General features: G+C 47.0%; 1 protein-coding gene across 1 annotated transcript in view; it reads right to left on the reverse strand.

The window, feature by feature from the left end:
• L1CAM (L1 cell adhesion molecule) overlaps positions 1 to 22918 on the reverse strand; it is a 97863-nt gene that overhangs the window by 19922 nt on the left and 55023 nt on the right. The window contains exons 17-23 of the mRNA XM_055003450.1: positions 18730 to 18949; positions 17263 to 17378; positions 13961 to 14189; positions 10350 to 10472; positions 9612 to 9788; positions 8853 to 8975; positions 3828 to 3992 (exon numbers count right to left, since the gene is read on the reverse strand). Of these exons, the coding sequence (XP_054859425.1) occupies positions 3828 to 3992; positions 8853 to 8975; positions 9612 to 9788; positions 10350 to 10472; positions 13961 to 14189; positions 17263 to 17378; positions 18730 to 18949 (1153 nt within the window). The remainder of the gene's footprint in view (positions 1 to 3827; positions 3993 to 8852; positions 8976 to 9611; positions 9789 to 10349; positions 10473 to 13960; positions 14190 to 17262; positions 17379 to 18729; positions 18950 to 22918) is intronic.

The following is a 22918-nucleotide window of genomic DNA, read 5'->3' on the forward strand; positions in this document are numbered from 1 at the left end:
TTAACCAGCAATTGATAAATAGTTAATGTGCATTACAATGTTCTGTCTACAAGGCCTTCTGAATTCCCAGAATTAATTTTTAAAACAGTAATAGCCAGGGCTTTTTTTCTGGGAAAAGAGGTGGTGGAACTCAGTGGGTTGCCCTCGGAGAAAATGGTCACATGGCTGGTGGCCCCGCCCCCTGATCTCCAGACAGAGGGGAGTTGAGATTGTCTGGAGATCAGGGGGCGGGGCTACAAGCCATGTGACCATTTCCAAGAGGTTCCGGAACTCTGTTCCACTGCGTTCCAGCTGAAAAAAAGCCCTGGTAATAGCCACTCTTGTCACTGAGATGTAAGGGTATATCTCTGCAATGAAAAGGGCTAGAGGCTTTTTTTAAAAAATGAAATCTGGGAATTCAGAGAACCTAGTAGCCAGATCATTCTAATGTTAACATTCTACAACAACCTGTTAATTACCAATTTTTAAAAAGCTCAGAAAAGCCATCCAGTGACGTGGGAGAGGGAAATGACCACTGCAGGGGCTGAGGTAGGGAAAATGCAGTAAAAGATTGCAGAAAAGCTGGGGGGAGAAGCCAGAAGGTACATGAGAGCCCCATGACGCTGTCTGGAAGTGAGAAAACCCCATTTCCCATATGCAACAAAGCCAGATCAAATACCCTCTATGGAGATGGTCCTTATATACCAAACTAGCCCTGTACAAGAGAAGGTACAAGAGAAGGCTTAGGGACAGAGCCCACACAGTTGTGGTCGTGGATCAACACACGAAAGCCTAAGAACCATGTTCCAAACTGAAGGGGGATGTGCCTACAGGCCAAGCTAGAAGAGACGAATCACACTTGAATGGCAAGTGAACAGACTCACATGTATTCCTCCCTGTTCACTTGCGCTCCACTCGATCACTACATGATTGGAGCGCAAGTGAACAGGGAGGAATACATGTGAGTCTGTTCACTTGCCATTCACTTGAACAGACTCACACGTTACACTTAAATTGCAAGTGAACAATTGCACTCAAATGGCAAGTGAACAGACTCACAGGTATTCTTCCCTGTTCACTTGCACTCCACTTGCACTCCACTCGATGATCGACTGGAGTGCAAGTGAACAGGGAAGAATACACGTGAGTCTGTTCACTTGCCATTCAAGTGTCATTCGTCACTTCTAGCTTGGCCCTTAGTTTCTCTGCTTCCATCATTCCTATCCCTGTCTGGATTTTTAAAAACATAAAGTAAGGGCTGGTGGCAGTGAAATCCTTGCTGGAGGATGCCTTTACAGAGGGATTTTTTCCAGATGCATTTACTCGGTCGGAATTTACTTGCGAGCAGCATGATTATTAGACATATACCAACCTCTGCCAGATCACTGAACAAATTCTGGAGGGAAAAAACAGACAGGAAATGACAGGAGGCAAAAACAGGAGCTAACTCTTTCACATAAAGAAACTGTCAACTGAAAATAATCTGTTAAATCCCCAGATTTTATGTAGAATTCCCCTTTATCAAGCATTCCCTTAAATGAAGTTAAGGGCACTGTTCCCTCTGCCAAAGTACTACACAATATGAAATGTAAACAAACTCACATCCCTACTGCGGGGTGGGGGGGAGGGAGGGGGAGAAGATCGGGGAGAAACCAAGGGCTAGATATGGAATTAGGCCCTCACTGCCAGGAGAGGTGCATCCTAAGAGTGCCTTCTTAATGCTGTATGTCAAAGCCCTAGCCTGAGCATATTTTGGAAACAGCATAAGGTTTTTCTATAGTCTCTCTCTCTCTCACATACATGCACATACATTCTGTTGAGAGGTTGTTGTTCTTGTTGTTGTTATTAATGTCATTTATATTCCGCCTTTCTCACTGAGACTCAAGGTGGGTTATATAGTGTGAGATTAGCACCATTAGTGGCAAGGACAAGGGCAGGCATTTCCATACAGTGTCAAGGACAATGTCATAGGGTAGATGAATATAAGTTTACAGAGACATAGCATTAGCAAGGATCCAATACAGGGTTGAAGGATTGCTGAAACAGAACATAATCCATTTTGCACCAATTGGAGCCTCCTAGTTAACTTAGATGGGAGACCCATGTATAGTGCATTACAATAGTCAAGTTTTGATGTTACCATAGCATAGCATGGATCCAGGTGGCCAGGTTGGCTGCATCGAGATAAGAAGCCATCTTCCAGGCTAGAGTGAGATTGTAGAAAGCATTTTTTGCAGCTGCCTTAACTTGTTTTTCTAGTAGTAGCGCTGGATCCAGTATAACCCCTAGGCTCTTAACCGAGTAAGTGAGGGTCAAACAAACTCCACCCAAAGTGGCAAGTACAATGTCCTTCAAGATCTCTGGCTTCCCAACAAGCATCACTTCAGTCTTGTCTGGGTTCAATTTCAATTTGTTGTTTTTCGACCATTTCACCATGGCTGTCAGGCAGCAATCTAAGATTTCTACTGCATCCTGTGGGAACCTGGATAGTGAGATATAGTTGGATGTCGTCTGCATATTGATGACACCCAACTCCATAGCTGCGAATGAGTTCTCCTAAAGGCTTTACGTAGAGGTTGAATAAAATGGGAGATAGGATTGCGTCCTGTGGAATCCCACAAGATAGTTCCCATTCTGGAGATAGCTGATCTCCGACGGCAACCCTTTTGAGTCCACTCCATGAGAAATGATTTAAACCAGTCCAGGGCACATCCTTTGATGCCCACTTCTGTCTCTAAACACCTCAACAGGATGGTATGGTCTACTGCCTCAAAGGCTGCAGACAGATCCAAGAGGAGCAATAAGGAGGCATGGCCTTTCTCTATATTCAGACCAAGTATCCTCTTGCAATGGAGTCAACTGCTTAGGAATAAGCGCTCCCTGCAGACACAAAAGGTGATGCCTCCTGGGTTCTTCTGAAGCGCTCCCTCCTCCAGTGAAGTGGAGGAAAACCAGGATTTGATCTTTACTTTGGGGAAGAAATACTTAGGGAAAACAGGAAATAGGCACCAAGAAACTCATTGCGGGGGAAGGTAGCATGACACCCATACAAGCCATGTTGGGAATCACTGGGCTAGGCATTTGATGGCAGAGGTTTAGTAGGGTTAGGTGCTGGATGGAATATTTATGTATGTACATACACACATGCTGTCAAGTCACAACTGACCTATGGAGTCCCCAGCATGGGGCTTTCAAGACAAGTGAGAAGCAAAGGGGGTTTGCCATTGCCTTCCTCTGTATTCCTCATTGGCCCCTGGTCCAAGTACTGGCCATGCTTAGCTCCCATGATCTGACAGGATCAGGCTATATCATGCCCCATATTTTGAAAAGATAAAGGTAGTCCCCTGTGCAAGCACCGAGTCATTACTGACCCATGGGGGGACGTCACATCACGACATTTTCTTGGCAGACTTTTTATGGGGTGGTTTGCCATTGCCTTCCCCAGTCATCTACACTTTACCCCCAGGAAACTGGGTACTCATTTTACCAACCTCGGAAGGAAGGAAGGCTGAGTCAACCTTGAGCCGGCTATCTGAACCTGGCTTCTGCCAGGATTGAACTCAGGTTGTGACGTGAGCAGAGCTTGGGCTGCAGTACTGCAGCTTACCACTCTGCGCTACAGGGCTCTGTGCTCCATATTTACATATACAATATCATGTTTATTTTTAATTAACATGTTGCTACCTTCACTGAGTTTCCAGGATAGGCCAAGCCCATATATGCTGGTTGAATAAGTGATTTATATAAACAAAGGGAAAGGAAGCACAGCACAAGTATAATCAAGTCAGAGCATATCGAGCAATAGCGGTTATTTTTATGTTGAACTCTTTGTCCACAGTATCACTTACAGGTGCCATGGGTTTCCACTTCTTCCTCCCAGAAGGTTTCGTTATTCCCGTTACGGTGCTCTTTCACAAAGCGGATACGATACTGTTTGCCTGACTGCAGGTCTGGGATAAGGTAGACACCTTTGCTAGAGCTGGCCTTCCCTATGTTATGCCACGGTTCTCCATCTAGTGAGTACCCAGAAAGAAAGGGGAAAGTCCACATTATTCAGCGCCTTCCACAGACAGCCGTATACTTTGACTTCAAGATAAATTAGACTACCTGCCCTGCTGCGTAGTCCAGCCAATATTATGTACATTGGCTTCTTCTGTTTTGAATTCTTATCCAAACACTGTTACTTGAAAAATATTTACCCTAGATAAAGACTGTAAGACAGCTATTTTTTAAAATGTTTGCAGATGATACAGGTCCTGTTCTTAAATGCCCAAGGACTTAAGAAGTTTGCTGCACTGCTGGATTTGGGAAACTTTTGTAAAAATGATATCTTGTTCATGAAGAAATAAATAAAACCAAAGTTATGTTTACTGGAAAACCCAAGAAGTGTACCTAAAGAACTGATGATCAATACTGGTGGTCCCCAGCCCTAAGGAAGCCCGCCTCGCTTCAACCAGGGCCAGGGCCTTTTCAGTCCTGGCCCCAGCCTGCTGGAATGCTCTTGTCAATGGAGACCCGGGCCCAGCGGGACATATTATCATTCTGCCGGGCCTGTAAGACAAAGCTGTTCCGCCAGGCGTTCGGTGGTTGAAGGGGGCAGTGCCATGTCGGCCTCCCACCTTTGGGGGGGGGGGTTCTCCCCACCATTGCACTTGGTTAATTTATTTCATTATTGTTTTGTATATTGATTTTAGTATTGTTGTTTTCTTGTTTTTATTGATTTTAAACTGTTTACCGCCCAGAGCCCCTGGGCGGTATATAAATTGAAATATAAATAAATAAAAATATAATAAATTGATCATTTCAGTTTTCCCAACAGTAAATATTATTCTTGAGATGGGTCACTAGAACTGCCACGTTATTCCTAAAAGAGCAAAATTCAGGCCCAGTAGCACCTTAAAGGCCAACTAGATTTCCGGAGCATGCGCTTTCGTGAGTCAAAGCTCTCTTTGTCATATACATGGCATGGAAAAAGGTAGGAGCCTTTATAATCCAGGTAGAGAATGGGAGGGGTACTGCAAATTAGAGTGAACGGAAGCTAGCTATAATACATGAAGTAATTAGCTTGATATAGCATGGGTGTGCAGAAAACTAGCATCTGCAGTGTGAGAAAAATCCAACATCCTGATTCATCTCTGGGGGGTTCCACTTTTCTGAATTTGCAAATAAACTCCATTTTAGCCATTTCACTACCAGATCCAAATCTTCCTCTTCTACAGCTGACCAGCACAGCTACTCACCTGAGATTCTTCCTAAAGCAGCCATGCTACAGATTTGTACAAAGATATTATGATACTGACCAATCTATTTTCAATTCCTACAATCAGAATAATCCCTAATTTTTTTTAAAAAAAGAAGAATCTCTAACATGAACAGTGCAATCCTATGGTGAGTTACTCCAGTCTAAGCCCATTGAAGTCAATGGCCTTAGACTGGAGTAACTCTCCATAGGATTGCACTGGAAATCTACGTATTTATTGGATAATTCTGTATATTGGATCAGAAGAGCCCTAATGCTTGTTTTCAGCTGATGTCAAGTGAAGGTCTAGAGGAAAAATAGTTTCTATTACTTTTTCTTTCTTTTTTCTTGTTTTTCCTTTTAATTTTTTTCAACCTCCATGCCATCCAACAGAATAATAATATTCATGGCTCTCGATAATTCTTTGGAATTAAAAATTATTCTTTATGCAGATGAATTTTTACAGTTTATCTTAGACCCTCAGTCTTCCATTTCTGTGATCTATACTTTTGGTGATTTGTCTGGCTATTGGACAAAATCTGAGTTGATGACATTAATTTTATTTATTTTAAAAGTATTTGCCTGTCTCCTGTAGCCCAACTGATGGCCCCTTTGTGCCCGTACTGCAGCTTTTATGGCATTGGAGAGACAATGTTTGAACGTATGGCATATAGACAACAATTGCATATGGACTTATTTTAAGATATTTTGAAACCTTTTAGAGTGCTTATGTGTAGATTTGCCACTACAGTTGTTATATTTTTATTTCTATTTTGTATGAGGTTTGTTATATTTTTTAAAAAAAATCTTACTGTGATACTGAAAACATGGTGTTGGAGAATATCCATACTATAATTCTATACGATTATAATAATTTAATATCATGCTAGAGAATAGCATCAGAATAGAAAAACTTCCTAGATCCTTTGGTGCACTTTCCTGAAAATAATAGAATTTTGGGATGCACCCAAGAGACCTCGAAAATTCTTCTTTGGTGTCTGTGCTGGTCAGATATTGGGGAATGTGCTGGCCTTGTACATGCTCTTCCAGCAATCTCTAGATTGTGGGCATTGCACACCCACGGTGTGCAAAAAAATAATCCTCTGTATTCACAGACACCATAGGAAAATGTGAGCAGGAAGATCTTAAAACTATGCTGGGGGTATTGTTCTCTATCTACACCTGGGGAGGTGCTTCTTGCAGTTCTTCAAAATTCAAAAGAAGACAGTCTGAGCCAATCTGCAGTTGGTGAGAAAGTTTGAATCGCAAACGGGGAAATCTGATTATGCTTGGTCTCAAGGGACACTGGAGTTGAGGAACAGAGCGGAGAGAGAACAAAACACGTCCCCGGGAGACTCCAGAGTGACTGGGCTGCCCCTCATGCTAATGCAAAGCCTGCTGGATCTCAGAATCCACTCCAGCAGTTGGCAAACGTTTCCTCCAACCATCTCCCTCCATCTGTCAGGATGCACAAATGTCTTGGAGACTGGGAGGCTGAATGCCAGTTGTCTGGGCCCAGACAGTTGGCACACCCAGGTGGCATCCCCCAGCAATGAATCCCCAATCTGGATAACAGCAGGCCCAAGAGTCTTTAAACCTGCCTGTATCACTGGATTGCCCCTTTAGTATCTGCTCGTTTCCCAAACCAGGAGAAATAGGGACTGTTAAATGAGGCTCTTTCTGCATGGATGATGTTCTCCGGTTCTAGCCCCATACCACTTTGGTCATAGATCCAGGGGAGTTAGCAGTGTTAGTCTGTAGTTGCAAAATGGTAAAGATTCCAGTAGCACCTTTAAGACTAACCAACTTTACTGTAGCATAAGCTTTTCAAGAACCACAGCTCTCTTCATCAGATGCATCGTCAGATGTGGTTCTCAAAAGCTGATGATGCATCTGACGAAGACAGCTGTGGTTCTCGAAAAGCTTATGCTACAGTAAAGTTGGTTAGTCTTAAAGGTGCTACTGGACTCTTTGCTATTATACCACTTTGGGTCTTCTTCTTGAAAAAGCTCATCTGTACAATTTGGAATCAAGCAGTTCCCTGAACCTCTAGAGGGTGGAAGCCTTTCTCCCTGCCTTCGCAAGGCCATTTCTTAAAATAGCAGTGCCCACGGAGTGCATTTGGGCTTCAGCTGAGTGAGTCCTAACTACACTACAGGAGGGATTCAACAATGAAATCTGGGAGGATGACTGGAGTTGCCGTACGGGCCCATCCAGGAAAAGACAGTCCCTCCATTACAAGGCTTTCAGATAAATATTTCTCCTCTGAATCCTCCTCATTTGATTTTTGCTGTTCAATATTAATTGCCTTTCAAATATTTTGCTATTCATTGTCAACAATATTAGATTTCAGCAGTTCACTTTATTTAATAGATGGCAATTCATGTCATTTGATAACATGGGCCGTTTTCACACTGCTTACCAGCCACGGAACATCGCACCAAGCTCCTGCAACGACAGCAGTTCTCGCGCGAAATCGCTCCAGGACGATGCTGTTGTTCCAGGAGCTTGGCATGATGTTCCGTGGCCGGTAAGCAGTGTGAAAACAGCTTTGACCTTCCTCTTCTTCTCAAAACATCAAGGCACTGTCCAGCAAGCTAAACACTGAATTCAACATCCAAACGTTAGATATTTGGCATCAGATGTTGACGTATGTCCAAAGTTCAGTTACTAATCAAAAACATGTATGTTAATATTATTTCATCTTCTTTCTGCTACGCGTGTGCATGCCAGAAAGCAAGAAAAATAAATTTGCATGGGGTTCTAGGGGAGGAGAGGGAGACCACACGGATGCCTGCCCGTGTATCACAGAAGGCCACCGAATCCTTTCCCACTACACAGAGAGTCTCTCTACACAGGACATCTTACACGGGGATGCTCAAGTGACTGACTCTCTGTGTGGTCTTACATTCAAGTGTACTCTGTCTCCCTAGCAATGCATGTGTATCTGCAATGGGAGAACAAGTGTAAGATCTTTCACTCAAGCGTCCCTGCGGAAGTGGCTTATTCATTATGGTAGCACCTAAACTGCCCACACGCCTGGGGCTGCACAAGACCGTCACAGGGACCAGAAGTGGCCCTGCTAGTTAGTTATAATTCCCCTAGTTATAGACAGCTCAGGGAAATGGGGAGGGGGGCTCAGACTTGAGCACTCAGAGTGTCTTGCTATTGCCTGTTCTCGACTGTGCTACCAATGCCAGGAGGCAGTACCCCGACTTTTAGTTCAGCAGCTGTCAGGTGACAAGAGGCATCCAGAGAGATTCCATCAGGTCCTATAAATCTTCTGAGTGACGTTGCTTCAGTGGCCATTGGCTGCGCTCCCATTGCACCTTGCTGCCTGCAGCCTTGATAAGGCTCTGCCCTTCTTCTCCCGGCGGTTGGGAAGCTCTGTGCTCTCCCTCTCCTGTAGCTAGGAGGAACTCATCCCGAACATGTTCTGGATTCTAAGGACAGGACACATTCAGGCCACAAGTCTTTGAAAGCTTTGGGTTCTCTGGGTCGGTAGCTCAGGGCAGTTGCTCCTTACATACAAATTGATAATAGCCAATTCACCTTATAAGACTGACATGAAAACAAACGGGAAAAGAGAATATTGTTATTGACCCCCCCCCCCTTCACATACAGTGGTCCTTACCAGTCTTGTCCATGATATGGACTGAAAACTTTACTTCTCGTTGTTTTATGCGTGGAATCCACTTGATGACAGTGAAGTTCTCTCCCACTTCAGTAGCCGTGATATTCTCAAAAGACAGCAGCACTAGGCAGGTAGGGAATGAAAGGGAATTTATTAGTGCTGTATCTTCATGCTGTCATTCAAGAGCCAACTGAGCAAAATGTTGTCCGGGGAATTGCCAGAGTCCCCTTTAAAGAAGAACAAGATAATTAAGGCAGCAAAAAAAGCTCTGAAACGTGTCCAGAGACCTTATCCCAGGTCACCTGTGTGCACCAGTCTTTTGCCCTTCATCCTGAAATTCTATATGCAGAAAATCACAAATTAACCTGGTGCATGACAGAGATTTTAGATTTTTGAAAATCACTTTTTAAAAATGGGGCAGAGGGATGGGGCATTTGGGCCTCATTCTGCCCACCTCTACCCCATCCTTTGCTGTCTCTACACCAGAGGTGGCTCTTCTCTCCCTCAATGTGGAAAGAGCCAGCAGCAATTTCTGTATTCCTTCCACGGCTGCTCCAAATGCACATTCTGGCATTCCGTCTGAGGAAGACTTCTGTGAAACTGGCCACAGCAGGAGGAAGTCTCGTGTTTGTTGAATGACAGAAGTTCATCCCATTTGAAGAGCTCATCCTATCTATTTTGTATTCATTGTTCTAAACCTTGTGTGAGATATTCCCTTTCTCAGCGTTTATGAGAAAGTTCTTGGAAGGATTTCCTTACCTGCCTCTGGAAACGTGCTCCCTTCCAGGGTATGGGATTCCCCCGGCCCTGCTTTTGTTTCTGCCCATAAGCTGAACTTGTAGTCAGCATAGGGCATCAGGTTGGGGATGACGAGCGAATGCTGACTTATCGGGATGTCGATGGGGTCCATTTCTGTCTCATTGGCCGTCTGATTGGCTAGACACAAGTAGGCAGCGGCAGGGGTGAGGGAATTCAAACAATGTATAATACAATGGCATGCAAATCCTAAATGCAGAGGAAGCACAGCATCTTTCAGTACCCAAGACACCCAAGGGGCACCAAACTGGCAGAGGAGGCATGGGTGAGGGTGTTGCTTGCACAGGCCTTCGCCTCCCAGACTCACACACACCCAGGCACACCTGTGGCCCAAGACTCCTTGGTGAGGACAGCAAGGAAGGGACCAAGATGGGGAATGGGAAGAAGGGGATGTGGGGTGGCAAAATGCACGGTGCTCAGCCTGAGTGGCCAACTGGCCAATATTCAGAAATTTTAGAATGAGCTTGAAAGAACTACACGTTGAGCACGGGAGATGTGCAGATAGTTTTTGAATATTTGAAAAGGATCTCAGAAAGGAGGGACAAGTTACCCCTTATGAATCGAGAAAAAGGGTCTTGACACTTGAAAAAGTAATGGTGGGCCAAGACGTATATTCTCCCAAGCCTCCTGTGCCCTCTACAACTCGGTCCCCAAGCAAGCCCAAACCCTCCCTGGACTCACCCAGATAGTATTTGAGTCTATATTTCATTAATATTCCATTGCGATACTTGGGTTCGGTCCACTGCAGGTACGCGGTCATATCCTGGAGGAGCTCCATGGTGAAAGTCTCAGGCCGGCTAGGCACTATACGAGGAGGCAGAGAGAAACGGAGGGTGAAGGAAACATTCGGGAATGGGGGGAGGGGAAATCGTAAGTCGGGTGGGGGAGGAGAACATTCTCGTTTCCGCAGTGAACGGAGTTGGAGGTGGGCAGAGCAGGCTTCTGGCTTTATGAGCCCTGCGCGCAAGAGACCCACAATAGCATTCCCTTCCCAGACAAGAGACCTGTCTGTCTCCCCAGGGAAGAGAGTGTCACATGCCACTTCTGCCACCTTAAATTCATGTGTCCTGCTCATCTTCTTAGCACTGGGGCAACAGCAGGAAGGGCAATCAGGGTTCAGGCATGACAGCTTTCTCATTGCTACTGTATAGAAACAAGAGCAAGGAGTCCAGGTAGTGAGCCGATCTCCCCCAACTACAAGACACTGCCATCTCCCTCTAGGGCTCAAACACAAGGAGAACAGGGTAGGAAGTGGATCAGGTCCAGGATTTGGCTGGAGTTGCCATCCAGTGATCCACCTCTGGCAGCAGTCCGACCTTGCCAGCTGCAGGATTTACCCACAGCTGCTCTTCAGAAATAGTGCGGACTGTGGAATGGCAGAATGTGCCCTCTTGTAGAGCTTCTTCCAAAGATGCCACCTCATTTCTCTCTCAAATGTCCCATTCCAAATAAGAGAAAAACACCCTAATCTTCTGTCCTCAAGCACTGGGGGTGGGGGGATTTGGGCAACTCTTGAAACTAAAAGGGATAAACCTGGTCATGAGAAGAGAGACTATGCTGGGGATGAGGGAAGCCTGGTGGAAAGCCAGTTTGGCATGGTGGTTAAGAGTGGCAGGACTCTAATCTGGAGAGCTGAGTTTGATTCCCCACTCCTCCGCTTGAAGCCAGCTGAGTGACCTTGGGTCAGTCACAGCTCTCTCAGAGCTCTCTCAGCCCCACCCATCTCACAGGGAGATTGTCATGGGGGTAATAATAACACACTTTGTAATCCGCTCTGCGCGGGCCTTAAGTTGTCCTGAAGAGTGGTATATAAATTGAATGTTGTTGTTGTTGTTATTAGATCTTTGCTCAGGGTGGATGAAAGAAACAATGTAAGAGATCGCTGACTGGATTCCTAATTTTTTGGTTCCAATTTAAAAGTGGCCAAATTCCAAACTGGATTGCAGGCTTAGAGAAAGAGGATACGGCCTAAAGGCCAAACTAGATATGTTGAGGGAGTGTGATTTTGTGGATTTAAGCTCACACAGTTTGTGAAGAAAGGCAGCAGAGAAACATTTAAAATACATTTAAGAAATGCGTATGCCCATTCACAAATTAAGTGAGAGGAAAAGTTTTGTCATGTGAAGAAAATGGAGTGTGCAGCTGAGGGGAACTAACATCTGCTCCTTCTCCTACCTCTTACTTCCCTATACTCTGTTATTTGAAGTATTTTCTCCAATCCTAGGATCAGTTAGACTGGGAGAAACATGTCTTATACACCAAGGTGTGTGTAAAAGTGTACCCTCAATATTTAAAAAAAAGCCACATTAAAATCATCTACATATCAGTGATCCTACATCCATTTCTAGTTTATTTTTTATTGAAAGGTGAACATTTTGGCCGAAGTGCATCTTGTCTAGTATGTCAATTTGAAGTATTGTATATTAATTTGAAGAGTAGGAAGTGCTTCTTCAGAAGCATTTTGATTCCGTCTTTGAGAAGAGAGTGAAAAATCAGGATGAATCCTATAAAAAGATTGGCGGGGGCAGGGAAATTTCCTGAGGTGCCATTTGGAGGGGAGTTTTTGTGTGGGATAGAGCACGTCTTCCCTTAGCACTTTCATGTCAGAAAAATAGCTTTTGCTGCCATTAAGCATCTTTCTATGCCAGACTGTCAAGTGTATGTTTTCCCTGTGGATGATGCAGGAATGAGTGGAGTAGCATATTCTCAAGTAGAGATGGGCATGATCCGCATTACGAATGTAAAAAACTCACGAAAATGGCGATCGCGCGATCGTGACCCGGTGGATCGTGATTGTCCACGGCCAACGATCCAGCGGTCGGGAGAGGCCTGGATCGTGGCGTTCGGGCTTGATTCGGGGATCCAGACACTCAGGCGCCAGCAATCTATTCCCCTGGCAACGGAGCCAGGGGAATGCCTGAGCTCTGTTTGCCCTCCTTCTGTCACCCTGGAAACCTGAATGGAAGCCCAGCTTTTCTTGATCAGCAGGGCTTCCTTCCAACCACAGAGCAGCAGTTGGGAGAAGACACCCAGGGGAGGGAGGGGGAAGGGGGTGTTCTGTAGCCATGGGCACTCCAATCTCATCCCTGCAAACCCTGATAGGCAGCTCTGACAGCCGAACACAGACCTCCTGTGTTGCTGAATGGGACCCATGCTTATAAATAGCCATGGGCTCCCAGGCTGGGTTTCACGATCCACGATCCGGGTTCGGGAACGGGACACGCTCATTGCTGTTCGGGAATTCGGGATCGTGGTCTGCACCGAACCATGATCCTCTGGTTCTGTAATTTTTTTTGGTTCGTGCCCATGTCTATTCTCAAGTTTTCTGCTTTCCAGGTCCATGTGGGCCCAATTAGGACCGATTCCATAGCATATGGAGAGAAGGGGCTTAGAACTCGATCAACCTGTGCTGTTTTACTACCTAAAATGGCTGGGGTGGGTGGGTTCTATTTGCCCAGTTGTGGAAACATAATGTGTACACATGTAGCCGCCAGTAGGGCAAACAGCAACTTCCCTGGGGCCGTATCAGGTTGGGAAAGCAGCTCCAGCCAGGGTCTAAGCCCTCTTTCTCCCCACATCCAAATTGGGCTCATGTGTACCCAGGAAGTGTGTAACTTCAGAATATCTCTCCACCTGACCTGGGAGGGTGCCCTTTGGGAAAATGTAGCATGCAGTTACGCCCTGACATGACCTGATATTAATTAAAAATAACAGAAATGAAAACGTCCATATTTATTAAAATATGTGTAACATCAGGGCTTTTTTTCAGCTGGAACACGGTGGAATGGAGTTCCGGCACCTTTTGAAAATGGTCACATGGCTGGTGGCCCCGCCCCCTGATCTCCAGACACAGGGGAGTTGAGATTGCCCTCCACACCGCTGGCGTGGAGGGCAATCTCAACTCCCCTGTGTCTGGAGATCAGGGGGCGGGGCCACCAGCCATGTGACCATTTTTGTCGAGGGCGATTTAAACTTTAAAAAACTCCCCCCTTGTTCCAGCTGACCCAAAGTGTAGTCCTGGGAACGTGTGGTACCAGGGGCGCCACCTCCTGCCAGGAGTTGCCCCCTGTGCTGGCAACTCACTGAGTTCCACCACCTCTTTTCCCAGAAAAGAAGCCCTGTGTAACATAAATGTGCATTGAATTTAAAACAGCATAGCCAGCGTTCAGACAGCAATGGGGGAACAGTTAGTTCCTAGGGCAGGGACAGAAGTTAGGGGAAAGCACAGGAAGGGAAAGAGGAAGTCTGAAAAGGAGGCTGAGAGCGAGGGATTTAAAATGCATGATTCTTACCTCCCTCAGGCATGCCAAACTCTATGGCTTCACTGCGGGGCCCCTCCCCCTTCCCATTGAGCACAGTCATCTCAACCCGGTACCGGCTCCAGGGCCTGAAAACCCCCAATATGATCTCAGACACATTCCCTTCAATCAGCAGCTCCCGTTTCTCCAGGTGGTGGTGAGCGTGGTGATGGGCTTGCCGGCGGCTACGCTCTGCCATGGTCCCTAGCCAGGTGTAATAAACCTCAGAGAGGAGAGAGAAGAAGAGTGTTATTTATCTACAGCTCTATAGCTCTAGCCCCCGCCCACCCACCCACCCATACTCTCAAAGTTGCTCCCATTACAGTCACCAGTTTCTCTTTTTTGGAAGCCTTTGGACTACGTGCCTCTGAGTATGTGCAGAGTACTTCCTCCTCCAAAAGAAACAAAGATTTTTTTTACAAGGATCGATAGCAAACATGTATCCAGTTTCCTCCTTTTTTTCAAAATAGGAGTGCCATTTTCTGGCTGAGGGTGGGCGATCCCCTGCCGCCAGCTGCTGCCCCTGCTATTGCTCACCTGACTGGCAGGCTGGAGGTGTGGAGATGGTAGCTGGAAGACATGGCAGAATGGCACACATGCCCCACCGGCTCCCAATGTCACTTCTGGTTTAAACCAGGAGTTGGAGAGGGCAGGATTTTGGAGGGTAGAGACCTCAGGGGGGTATAATGCTTCCAAAGGAGCCATTTTCTCCAAGGGAACTAATCTCACTAGTCTAGAGAGTGGTTGTAATCCAGATCTCCAGGCAGCCCCATCTAAAGGTTGGCAACCCCACCCAGAGGGCACATTCTTTTAAAAACAAGGCAGCTTATGGAAATCAGGGAAGCGTCAACAGAAACAAACACAAATTTATTCTAGTTCCCGGGCAAGTAGACAGGAGGACAAAACTTTCCTAGTGATACAGTAAATCAGAGGGCTACACGGGTCACTGAAGTTGTGCTCCCGATCCCTGAAATTTTCCAAATATTAATTAGAAATCCTCTGGCTTCTGAAGTTCATTACATATTGACCAGATACATTCAAACAACTCTTTGTAGTCACAAGGGCTAGCAACTTGCTTCTTAGAAAATGGATTCTGCACCCAATGCCAGACTGCCTTTTCTATGCTCTTATAAAACCAGAAGCACCGCAGCCCTGGTGCAGCCCCCAGCCACCACCTGGCCAGCTAATTCTTACCAAGGGAATCTCACTGAGCGACAGTGTAGAAGATGAGAGAATGCCCAGCAAAGAGAGGGTGAGACAGGTTCAGAACTCAGCAGAGAGCCAAACTAAACGAGATGAGTTACTCGAGTTCAATACGTGTCTGATTACCTCAAGGTTAGATGGGAAGTGTAGGAAGTGTAGGCGTCCTTGCAGCTTTAAGTTTAACGTTTACAGAGCAGGAGGGAGGGGATTGCAGGTGTAGGGCTCTTGCCGGGCGTGCCCCTTCCCGCATGGCATGGCTTCGGGTGGGGGCTGGGCGGGCGGGGGGAAAGGCAGCAATGCTACGGCCCAACACTGTGCCAGCCTGGGCACGCATGCTGCGCCGCTCTGCAGGGGCCAGGCGAGCGGGGGAAGATGCAGCGACATTCCAGGTGTCCTGTCTGCTGACCTCTTCAACTGGCTCCTGCCCCAAGCCACGCTAACAGCTAGCAGTGGCCAGGCACCCTGTCTACTATGTGGGGAAGGGGGGCAGGAGAGTGGCCCCAAAACCACACACACACCCAGCGGAGGGGAAGGGGGGCGCCCAGCAAGAGCCCGATGCCTGCACTCCCCTCCCTGCCGCTCTGTAAACGTTAAACTTAAAGCTGCAAGGACGCCTACACTTCCCATCAAACCTTGAGGTAAGCAGATGTATGTTGAACTCGAGTAACTTGTCTCGTTTAGTTCGACTCAGAGAACTCAACAAAGCTGCCAGGCAAGTGGCCTCTCTCAGCTTCTGAAACCCATGCTCAAAGCCTAACCCTGAGCAACTCTGGAGAAAAGGCAGCTAATAAATACTTCAAACAAACAAACAAAGCCAGGGGTGCCCATGATATTCTGGGATGTGTGTATTGCACAGTTCTGAAATAGCAGCACCATTTGAGAACAAGCCTGATTATCGGACCCAAGAGTTAGACCCTGAACCTCAAAGCTTTCCCTACCACTTCTAGCCTTTACGTTTGTAAAGAGAGGGCTGTAATGTTTGGACCATCCCCAGGGAAATCTCAGTAGAAGGTCCGAGAGGGCTTGAGTGCCACATTCAGCTCCTTCCCTCTCCATCACCACCCATATTGCAGAAGAAATTGTACAAAACAAGCAGACCATCATTTTATATACTAACAGCCAAGTGCCCTTCCAGCAGATACTTAAATCTTGGATCAGGGCCACTAGGCTAGAAACTGGATGCCTCTGCAACCTTGTGGATCTGGAACATTGAAAAAAATGGGGGGGGTAAATCCCCCCCCAATGACTTACCCGACTGCTGCGCATATGCAGTGGTGCACCTTGGCCAGAGAAGCAGGCACCCTTGCCTCTCTCAGGCACAGACATGGCAGCACCAAGCTGCCTCAGTCCTGGGTGAGGTGGCTGGAAGCTGCCCCAGGCCTGACTGAGGAGGCAGTAAGCTGCCGCAGTTCGTGCCATGCCAGCCCTGTGCTGGGCCTTGGGAAGTGCCAGAGCACCCATCCTGCACTGGGCTGCGTGGGAAGCTCTGGCATGTCTATCCAGTACTACATTGTGGTGAGATCCTGCCGGCCTTGGAGGGGCCAACGCTGAGCCAAACAATCCCCAGTAAGAAGGAAAAGGGGGAAGGGGGAGGGTTTGGGGGAGAGAAGAGGGGAAAGGGAAAGGCTGTTTTGTGGATGGTAAGGATGTTTGGGAGGGAGCCAAGGATGGGGAGGGGTGGGGTAAGGATATTTGCCTGGGAGGGAGGGGGGGTAAGGGGGAAGGAAAAGGGAATGATCCTTGCAAAGGGGGGGCAGGGAAGAGCCATTGAGAAAGGGGGAGAAAAGAACAGGAAAAAATCCTTGGGAAGGGAGGGAAACAGAGAAGGATCTTTTAGAAGGGGGTCACACTGGACCTCCCCCCCTCCCAATGTCACCCTGACACAATCCACACCGTTTTGTTGCAGGGCTCCACTTGTATATTCTAATAGTCAAGTGTGGCTCCATCTTTGGACACGATCCAGCTGCTAAAGGAGCACTGAATTCTTGGTTAATAGCAACTATTTCTGTTCACAAGCCTGCCTCCCCCACCTAGAAATGGCACCACCACCACCACCACCCCCCCCCCCCCGCCAAGCTGGGTTAGGGCTTTACCTTGAATCCTTTGAGGTGGCCCCGAACGTTCTCTACGTTAGGCAGACTCCAGGAAAGCCTGATGGCCGTGCTGTTGATGACCTCTGCCCCCACATTTTCAGGGGTGGCCACAGGCACTGCGGAGAAGAGGAGTTACTTTTTATGAGGCATTGAGAAGAGAGGTTACTTTTTATTAATGAATAAAAAGTCCCCATTCTGGACTCAACTCTCTTCATTGGAGTCATACTCAGAAAAGTGACTCATGCCCTTTAGAGGGTGAGTAATTGTAATTCTTTTACACTGTAGAATGTACAGGGTTGCTGTCTCGGTATTTAAAGGGCTGTCACTTAGAGGAGGGAAGGGAGCTGTTCTTGTTGGCAACAGAGGATAGGACTCGAAACAATGAGTTTAAGTTACAGGAAGGAAGAAATCAGCTGGACATCAGGGGAAACTTCTTCACGTTAAGAGTAATCCAGCCTAGGGATGTGATGAGTTCCCCTGTTTGGCAGTCTTCAAGGAGTGGCTGGACAGGTACTTGTCAAGGAAGCTTTAGGCTGTTCCTGCATTGGGGTTGGACTAGATGATCTTGAAGGCCCCTTCCAACTCTATGATTCTATGAATCCAGGAGGATATGTAAATTTGTGGCTACCTTGATGATGTATTTTGGGTGGGGATGTCATTAGATTCATGAGATTCTGTTAAATCCTAACTGAATCCTAATTTTGATGGCGTCAGGCTCAAAAACTGGCTGGGAATCTCCTTGGGCACTGAATCTACTGATTATCAGTTTCCGAAGTGCCAAGATCCAAGATGTTTCTTGAAGGAGGGGTGCAGCATCCCACCCCAGTTCCCTAACTTATTTGCCACAGAAAAGAATCTGGGTGCCAAGATCGTATTTCTTTAAAAACTTTCTTCACTGTTCTTTAATTTTAAGCAGGGCTTTTTTTCTGGGAAAAGAGGTGGTGGAACTCAGTGGGTTGCCAGCATGGGGGGGTAACTCCTGGTGGGAGGTGGCACCCCTGGTACCACATGTGCACACGCAAAGTGCGTGCACGCTTCCGGGACCGCGCAATGACATCACTTTGGGTCAGCTGGAACAAGGGGAGGAGTTTTTTTCAAATTAAAATCGCCCTCAGCAAAAATGGTCACATGGCTGGTGGCCCCGCCCCCTGATCTCCAGACGGAGGGGAGTTTAGATCGCCCTCCATGCTGTGTGCGGAGGGCAATCTAAACTCCCCTCTGTCTGGAGATCAGGGGGCGGGGCCACCGGCCACGTGACCATTTTCAAGAGGTGCCGGAACTCCGTTCCCCCGCGCTCCAGCTGAAAAAAAGCCCTGAGTTTAAGTATTAAGGGATCTGCTGGGTTTGGCTTCTGTCCAAAATGCTTTTCCCACTGAGCCTTCCTGAGATGGTTCAGTTTTTGCGTGCCACGATCCCCACTCCTGCCTCCGCGGCTGTGACTGCTGCCAGCTCCCCCTCCTTACTCACCGTCTTCCCCTGAGTAGCCCTTGAGGATATCCGCTTCGGGTCCGCTGCCAAACTGATTGCATGACTGCACCTTGATCAGGTAGGGGGAGAAGGTCGGTGTGTCCGTCACCACCACAGGGGGACCTGCAACTTCAACCTCGTTCCAGTGTGGCTCATCCAACGGGCGCCACTGCACGTGGTATGTGAGCTCAGGAGCATTCCAGTCCATGGGAGGTAAGGGCTAAGGGGGTAAGGGGAAGGGGGGAAACAGAAGGAGCAGCAAAGTGAGGCATAAGTAGATGTGGTCTGGCTGGGTCAGATGCGAAGTCCACTTTGCCCATCGGTCCATGTCCCAGAGTGGCCAGCCAGGTGCCTTCCAGGTAGTTGCAAGCAGGGCCTGAAGCCCACGATGGCTGTCCCAGCTCTACTGTTCCTGCTCATGGACGTCCCATCAGTCATTATTGATAAGACATTTCCTCCATGAGGTTTGTGCAGTCACGTTTTTAAAAGTCCACTTAAGACTGTGGTTGTCACCGGAGAGTATTACATAAATTAATGACCCTGTGTGCAAAGAAATCCTTCCTTTAGTCTGTTCCGAACCTATTGCTAATTAATTCCACCGGCTGACTCCTAAATTATAGCATCATGAAAGAAAGGAAATGTTATCTCTGTATACTTTTCTTCACAAATGCTTATAATTTTACAAATATCTACGATGCCTCTCCCTGGCCATCGTTTTTTCTAAACTAACCCCACCCCCCACCCCTGCCAAATATTTCGGCTTTTCCTTGGAGGAGTGGTACTCTAATCTGTGGATCATTTGGGTTGCTCTTTTCTGTCCCAACTCTACAGCGTCCCTTTTTTGCGACCGAAAGACCAAAACTTGATAGAGTATTCCAAATGTGTTCCAAAAGTTCCTTTCCATTGTGTTGACCAACGTTCTCTTTGAATCAGTTTGAACTTGGCCTCAGAATACTGCTAATAGAAATATTTTGCATCTATATAAAACTTCAGAGTATTTCAAGTGCTTCACATGCATTATTTCCTTACAACCACCCTGTTAGGTAGGTCAGCACTATTGCAGATTTGCCACAGAAGCGGTAGGCATGGAGGGGGTGAGACGAGAACCAGGAACTGTCAGTCTTTTAAAAGTAGACTAAGATGGAACAGAGAAGTGTTCTGGACACCAAGACTTGGCTCTAGAGTAGGCATCTATACTGACGAAAGAGAGTATCTCTACGCATGTGCAGAAAACATTTCCTCTTAGCAGGGCTTTTTTTCAGCAGGAATGTGGTGGAAAGGAGTTCTGAAACCTCTTGAAAATGGTCACATGGCCGGTGGCCCCGCCCCCTGATCTCCAGACAGAGGGAAGTTTAGATTGCCCTCCGCGCCGCTCAGTGCGGAGGGCCATCTGAACTCCCCTCTGTCTGGAGATCAGGGAGCAAAGCCACCGGCCATGTGACCGTTTTCACCGAGGGCAACCCACTGAGTTCCACCACCTCTTTTCCTAGAAAAAAAGCCCTGCCTCTTAGTAAATCTCCTGAAAAGGACTCTGCATACCTATGGCTACTGGGAAGCTACAGGAGCACCGGCCCCAACACCACAAAGGCTGTGCCCTGGATGTACATAAGCAACGCAGCACTGGGGTGGGGGAAAAAGGGGTACTTTGCTGGGGTGAGGTGTTTGTTTCTTTAAATAAAACAAGAAGAGAGAAGTGTCGAGGCCTGGAACTGGCTCTTGAAAATGTAGGCGCCTTCCTCGTGGCAGAGGTCTGCCCCTCTCTTCTCCAGATCTGTGCTCCGCCCATTTTCTAAGAGCCAAACTAGTCAGTGCCAGTGACAGAAGTTGCATCAGGACACAGGGGCTTGACCCAACTCAATGTCACACGGAATGACTTGTATAAAAGGTGCTCTGTTGGGCTTCGGAGCACAGTTAAGGGGAAGAGGAAATTCCAGATTCTTACCACACCATTTTCACCAGTGGAAACAGCTGTGGGGTGGTATGCATTTACCTGCTTCTCTGACCTAAGGCAAAACAGAGCGCTTTTTGGGTGAGCAAACCTGCGTCGTACAAGTTGTTATGTGTGACAGCAAGTGGGTCTGGGCACGCTTGTCACTCCTCGTGTGACTCCTAAGTGTGGTCTGGCTCAGAGGGAGCAAGTGCTGCTCAGCCCAGGCAGAGGAAGGCAGGGGCAGGGGGAGCAGATAAACAGAGGCAGCCACGGGAGCTCCAGGTGCCCTCTGGTTCTGCTCAATCTGTGCATTCAAATGAACACTCACTAGGTTGGAGCCTGGTAACTAGAGCCAAGCTACAAGTGACACAGGCTGGACATTTGTCAGCTTACCTCAAGTTTTGATGGGAAATGTAGGTGTCCTGGTCCTACAGCTTGGCTCTCCATTTAATTGAAGTTTACAGACCCCCCCCCACACACACATACCCAGCAGAGGAGAAGGGGGGGCATCTGGCGAGAGCCCGACGCCTGCACTCCCCTCCCGACCGTATGTTCTCCCTCCCATAGACTGCCGCTCTGTAAGCTTCAATTAAATGGAGAGCCAAACTGCAAATGGGCCCAAGACTGCCAAATAGATCTTAACACTGATATCTGGAAGCGAGTTTGGTCCTCCAATATATATAATTCCAAAACAATCGTCACTAAGATACAAACTTACAAGATAATAAATAGATGGTATCTAACCCCCCCCCAAAACTTTCTCAGTTCTCGTCTGCACAGTCCCCAAACTGCTGGAAAAATTGTGGTGAAATAGGTAGTTTTGATCACTGTTGGTGGAAATGTAAATATATAGAAAATTCTTGAAGGAGGTTCTTAAAGAAATACACCAAATCACAAACTTCCATATTCCATTGTTGCCAGAACTCATTTTTTTAAATCTTTGGGACAACTGTCAAGTTAGTATACCAGCAATAAGGACAGATCTTATTGAAACTCTGCTAGTGGCCACTAAGAGTACAATTGCTGGACTTTGGAAGTCAAACACCAACCCTTCAACCAATAGTTGGTATATGAAAATCTGGGATCACTGCATTTCAGAGAAATTACATGACAAAATCCTTCAGATGGAGCACTTCCCAAGAACCACCAATTTTTTAGAAAAGTGGCTTCCCTTCCTTGATTATCTTGAAATTAATAGACCCCATCCAGGCTTAAAACAGTTTTATTTACATACATATGTGTAAATTACTTTTATGTTTCTTTACTAATGTGAAGTGTTTTTATGCATGTTGGTGTGTATCATAGAATTCATTTGCCTTCTGACACAAGCAATTGTTATAATTTATTACTTTTTATTGTACAGTATTTTAATCTAGAATTTTCTGTAAATGACAAACTACAATCTTTATCTTCTGTATTTGAATTCAATAAAAACTATTAAAAAAGATGCAAGTGGCGCAGATAGACCCGTAGCCACAACATAAACACAACAGTGACACACTGCCTGACTTGATAGCGCATCAGCAAAGGGGCCAGTTCTCAACACTCTACAGGGGCCTAAGTGCACGTTACAAAATCCTTAGGCTGCCCCTGGATCTGCCAAGAGGGCTTTTGACCAGACCCGTGTTTTAAGTTCCCCACCAGGATCTCAACTCCAGGCACACAGGGCCAATTCAGCTCGGGATCAGGCCGCAGCAATGTGGTTAAGGGGCTGGTCTGTGAGTCAGCGGCACTCTGTTGACTCGAATCCCTCTACCGCCATGAGCTCAGTGTCACACTCTGCCAGTTGCCTTCCCCAGACATTCTACTCCATCAGCCCGGGCTATATGGGTGAAGGTTCTTTATCGAGAAAGTTTCACCATCAGAGAACGGTAGAGAAATGGACAGGAATGCCCGCCAAGCACAACACAGGATCAATGATAAGCTTCTTTCCCTCTTCCCCCTTTTCGAACAAGGGTCCATTAACTTTGGCGCAGCGCTCTGAGCGGGAAAGGTTCGCAGGAGGAAAGATTCCAGGCTTCAAGGTTTTCGAAGCAGTTCCCAGGCGCCTTGTAGCTCCAGCTCCCCCCACACAGAGATAAGACAGAAAGGAAAGAGCATCTACTGACTACCCATCCCCCTCCTCCTAACCTAAAGGTAAAGATGCCTAAGGTATACATGACACTCAGCAGGTGGCCTTGGGGAAGCCCATCTCTCTCAGAGCCAAGCTACAAGGGACGAAGGACACTTCGCCTGACACAGGTTGGACACTGGTCAGCT

The sequence above is a fragment of the Eublepharis macularius genome, chromosome 19 (assembly GCF_028583425.1).
Source record: "Eublepharis macularius isolate TG4126 chromosome 19, MPM_Emac_v1.0, whole genome shotgun sequence".
Classification (NCBI taxonomy): domain Eukaryota; kingdom Metazoa; phylum Chordata; class Lepidosauria; order Squamata; family Eublepharidae; genus Eublepharis; species Eublepharis macularius.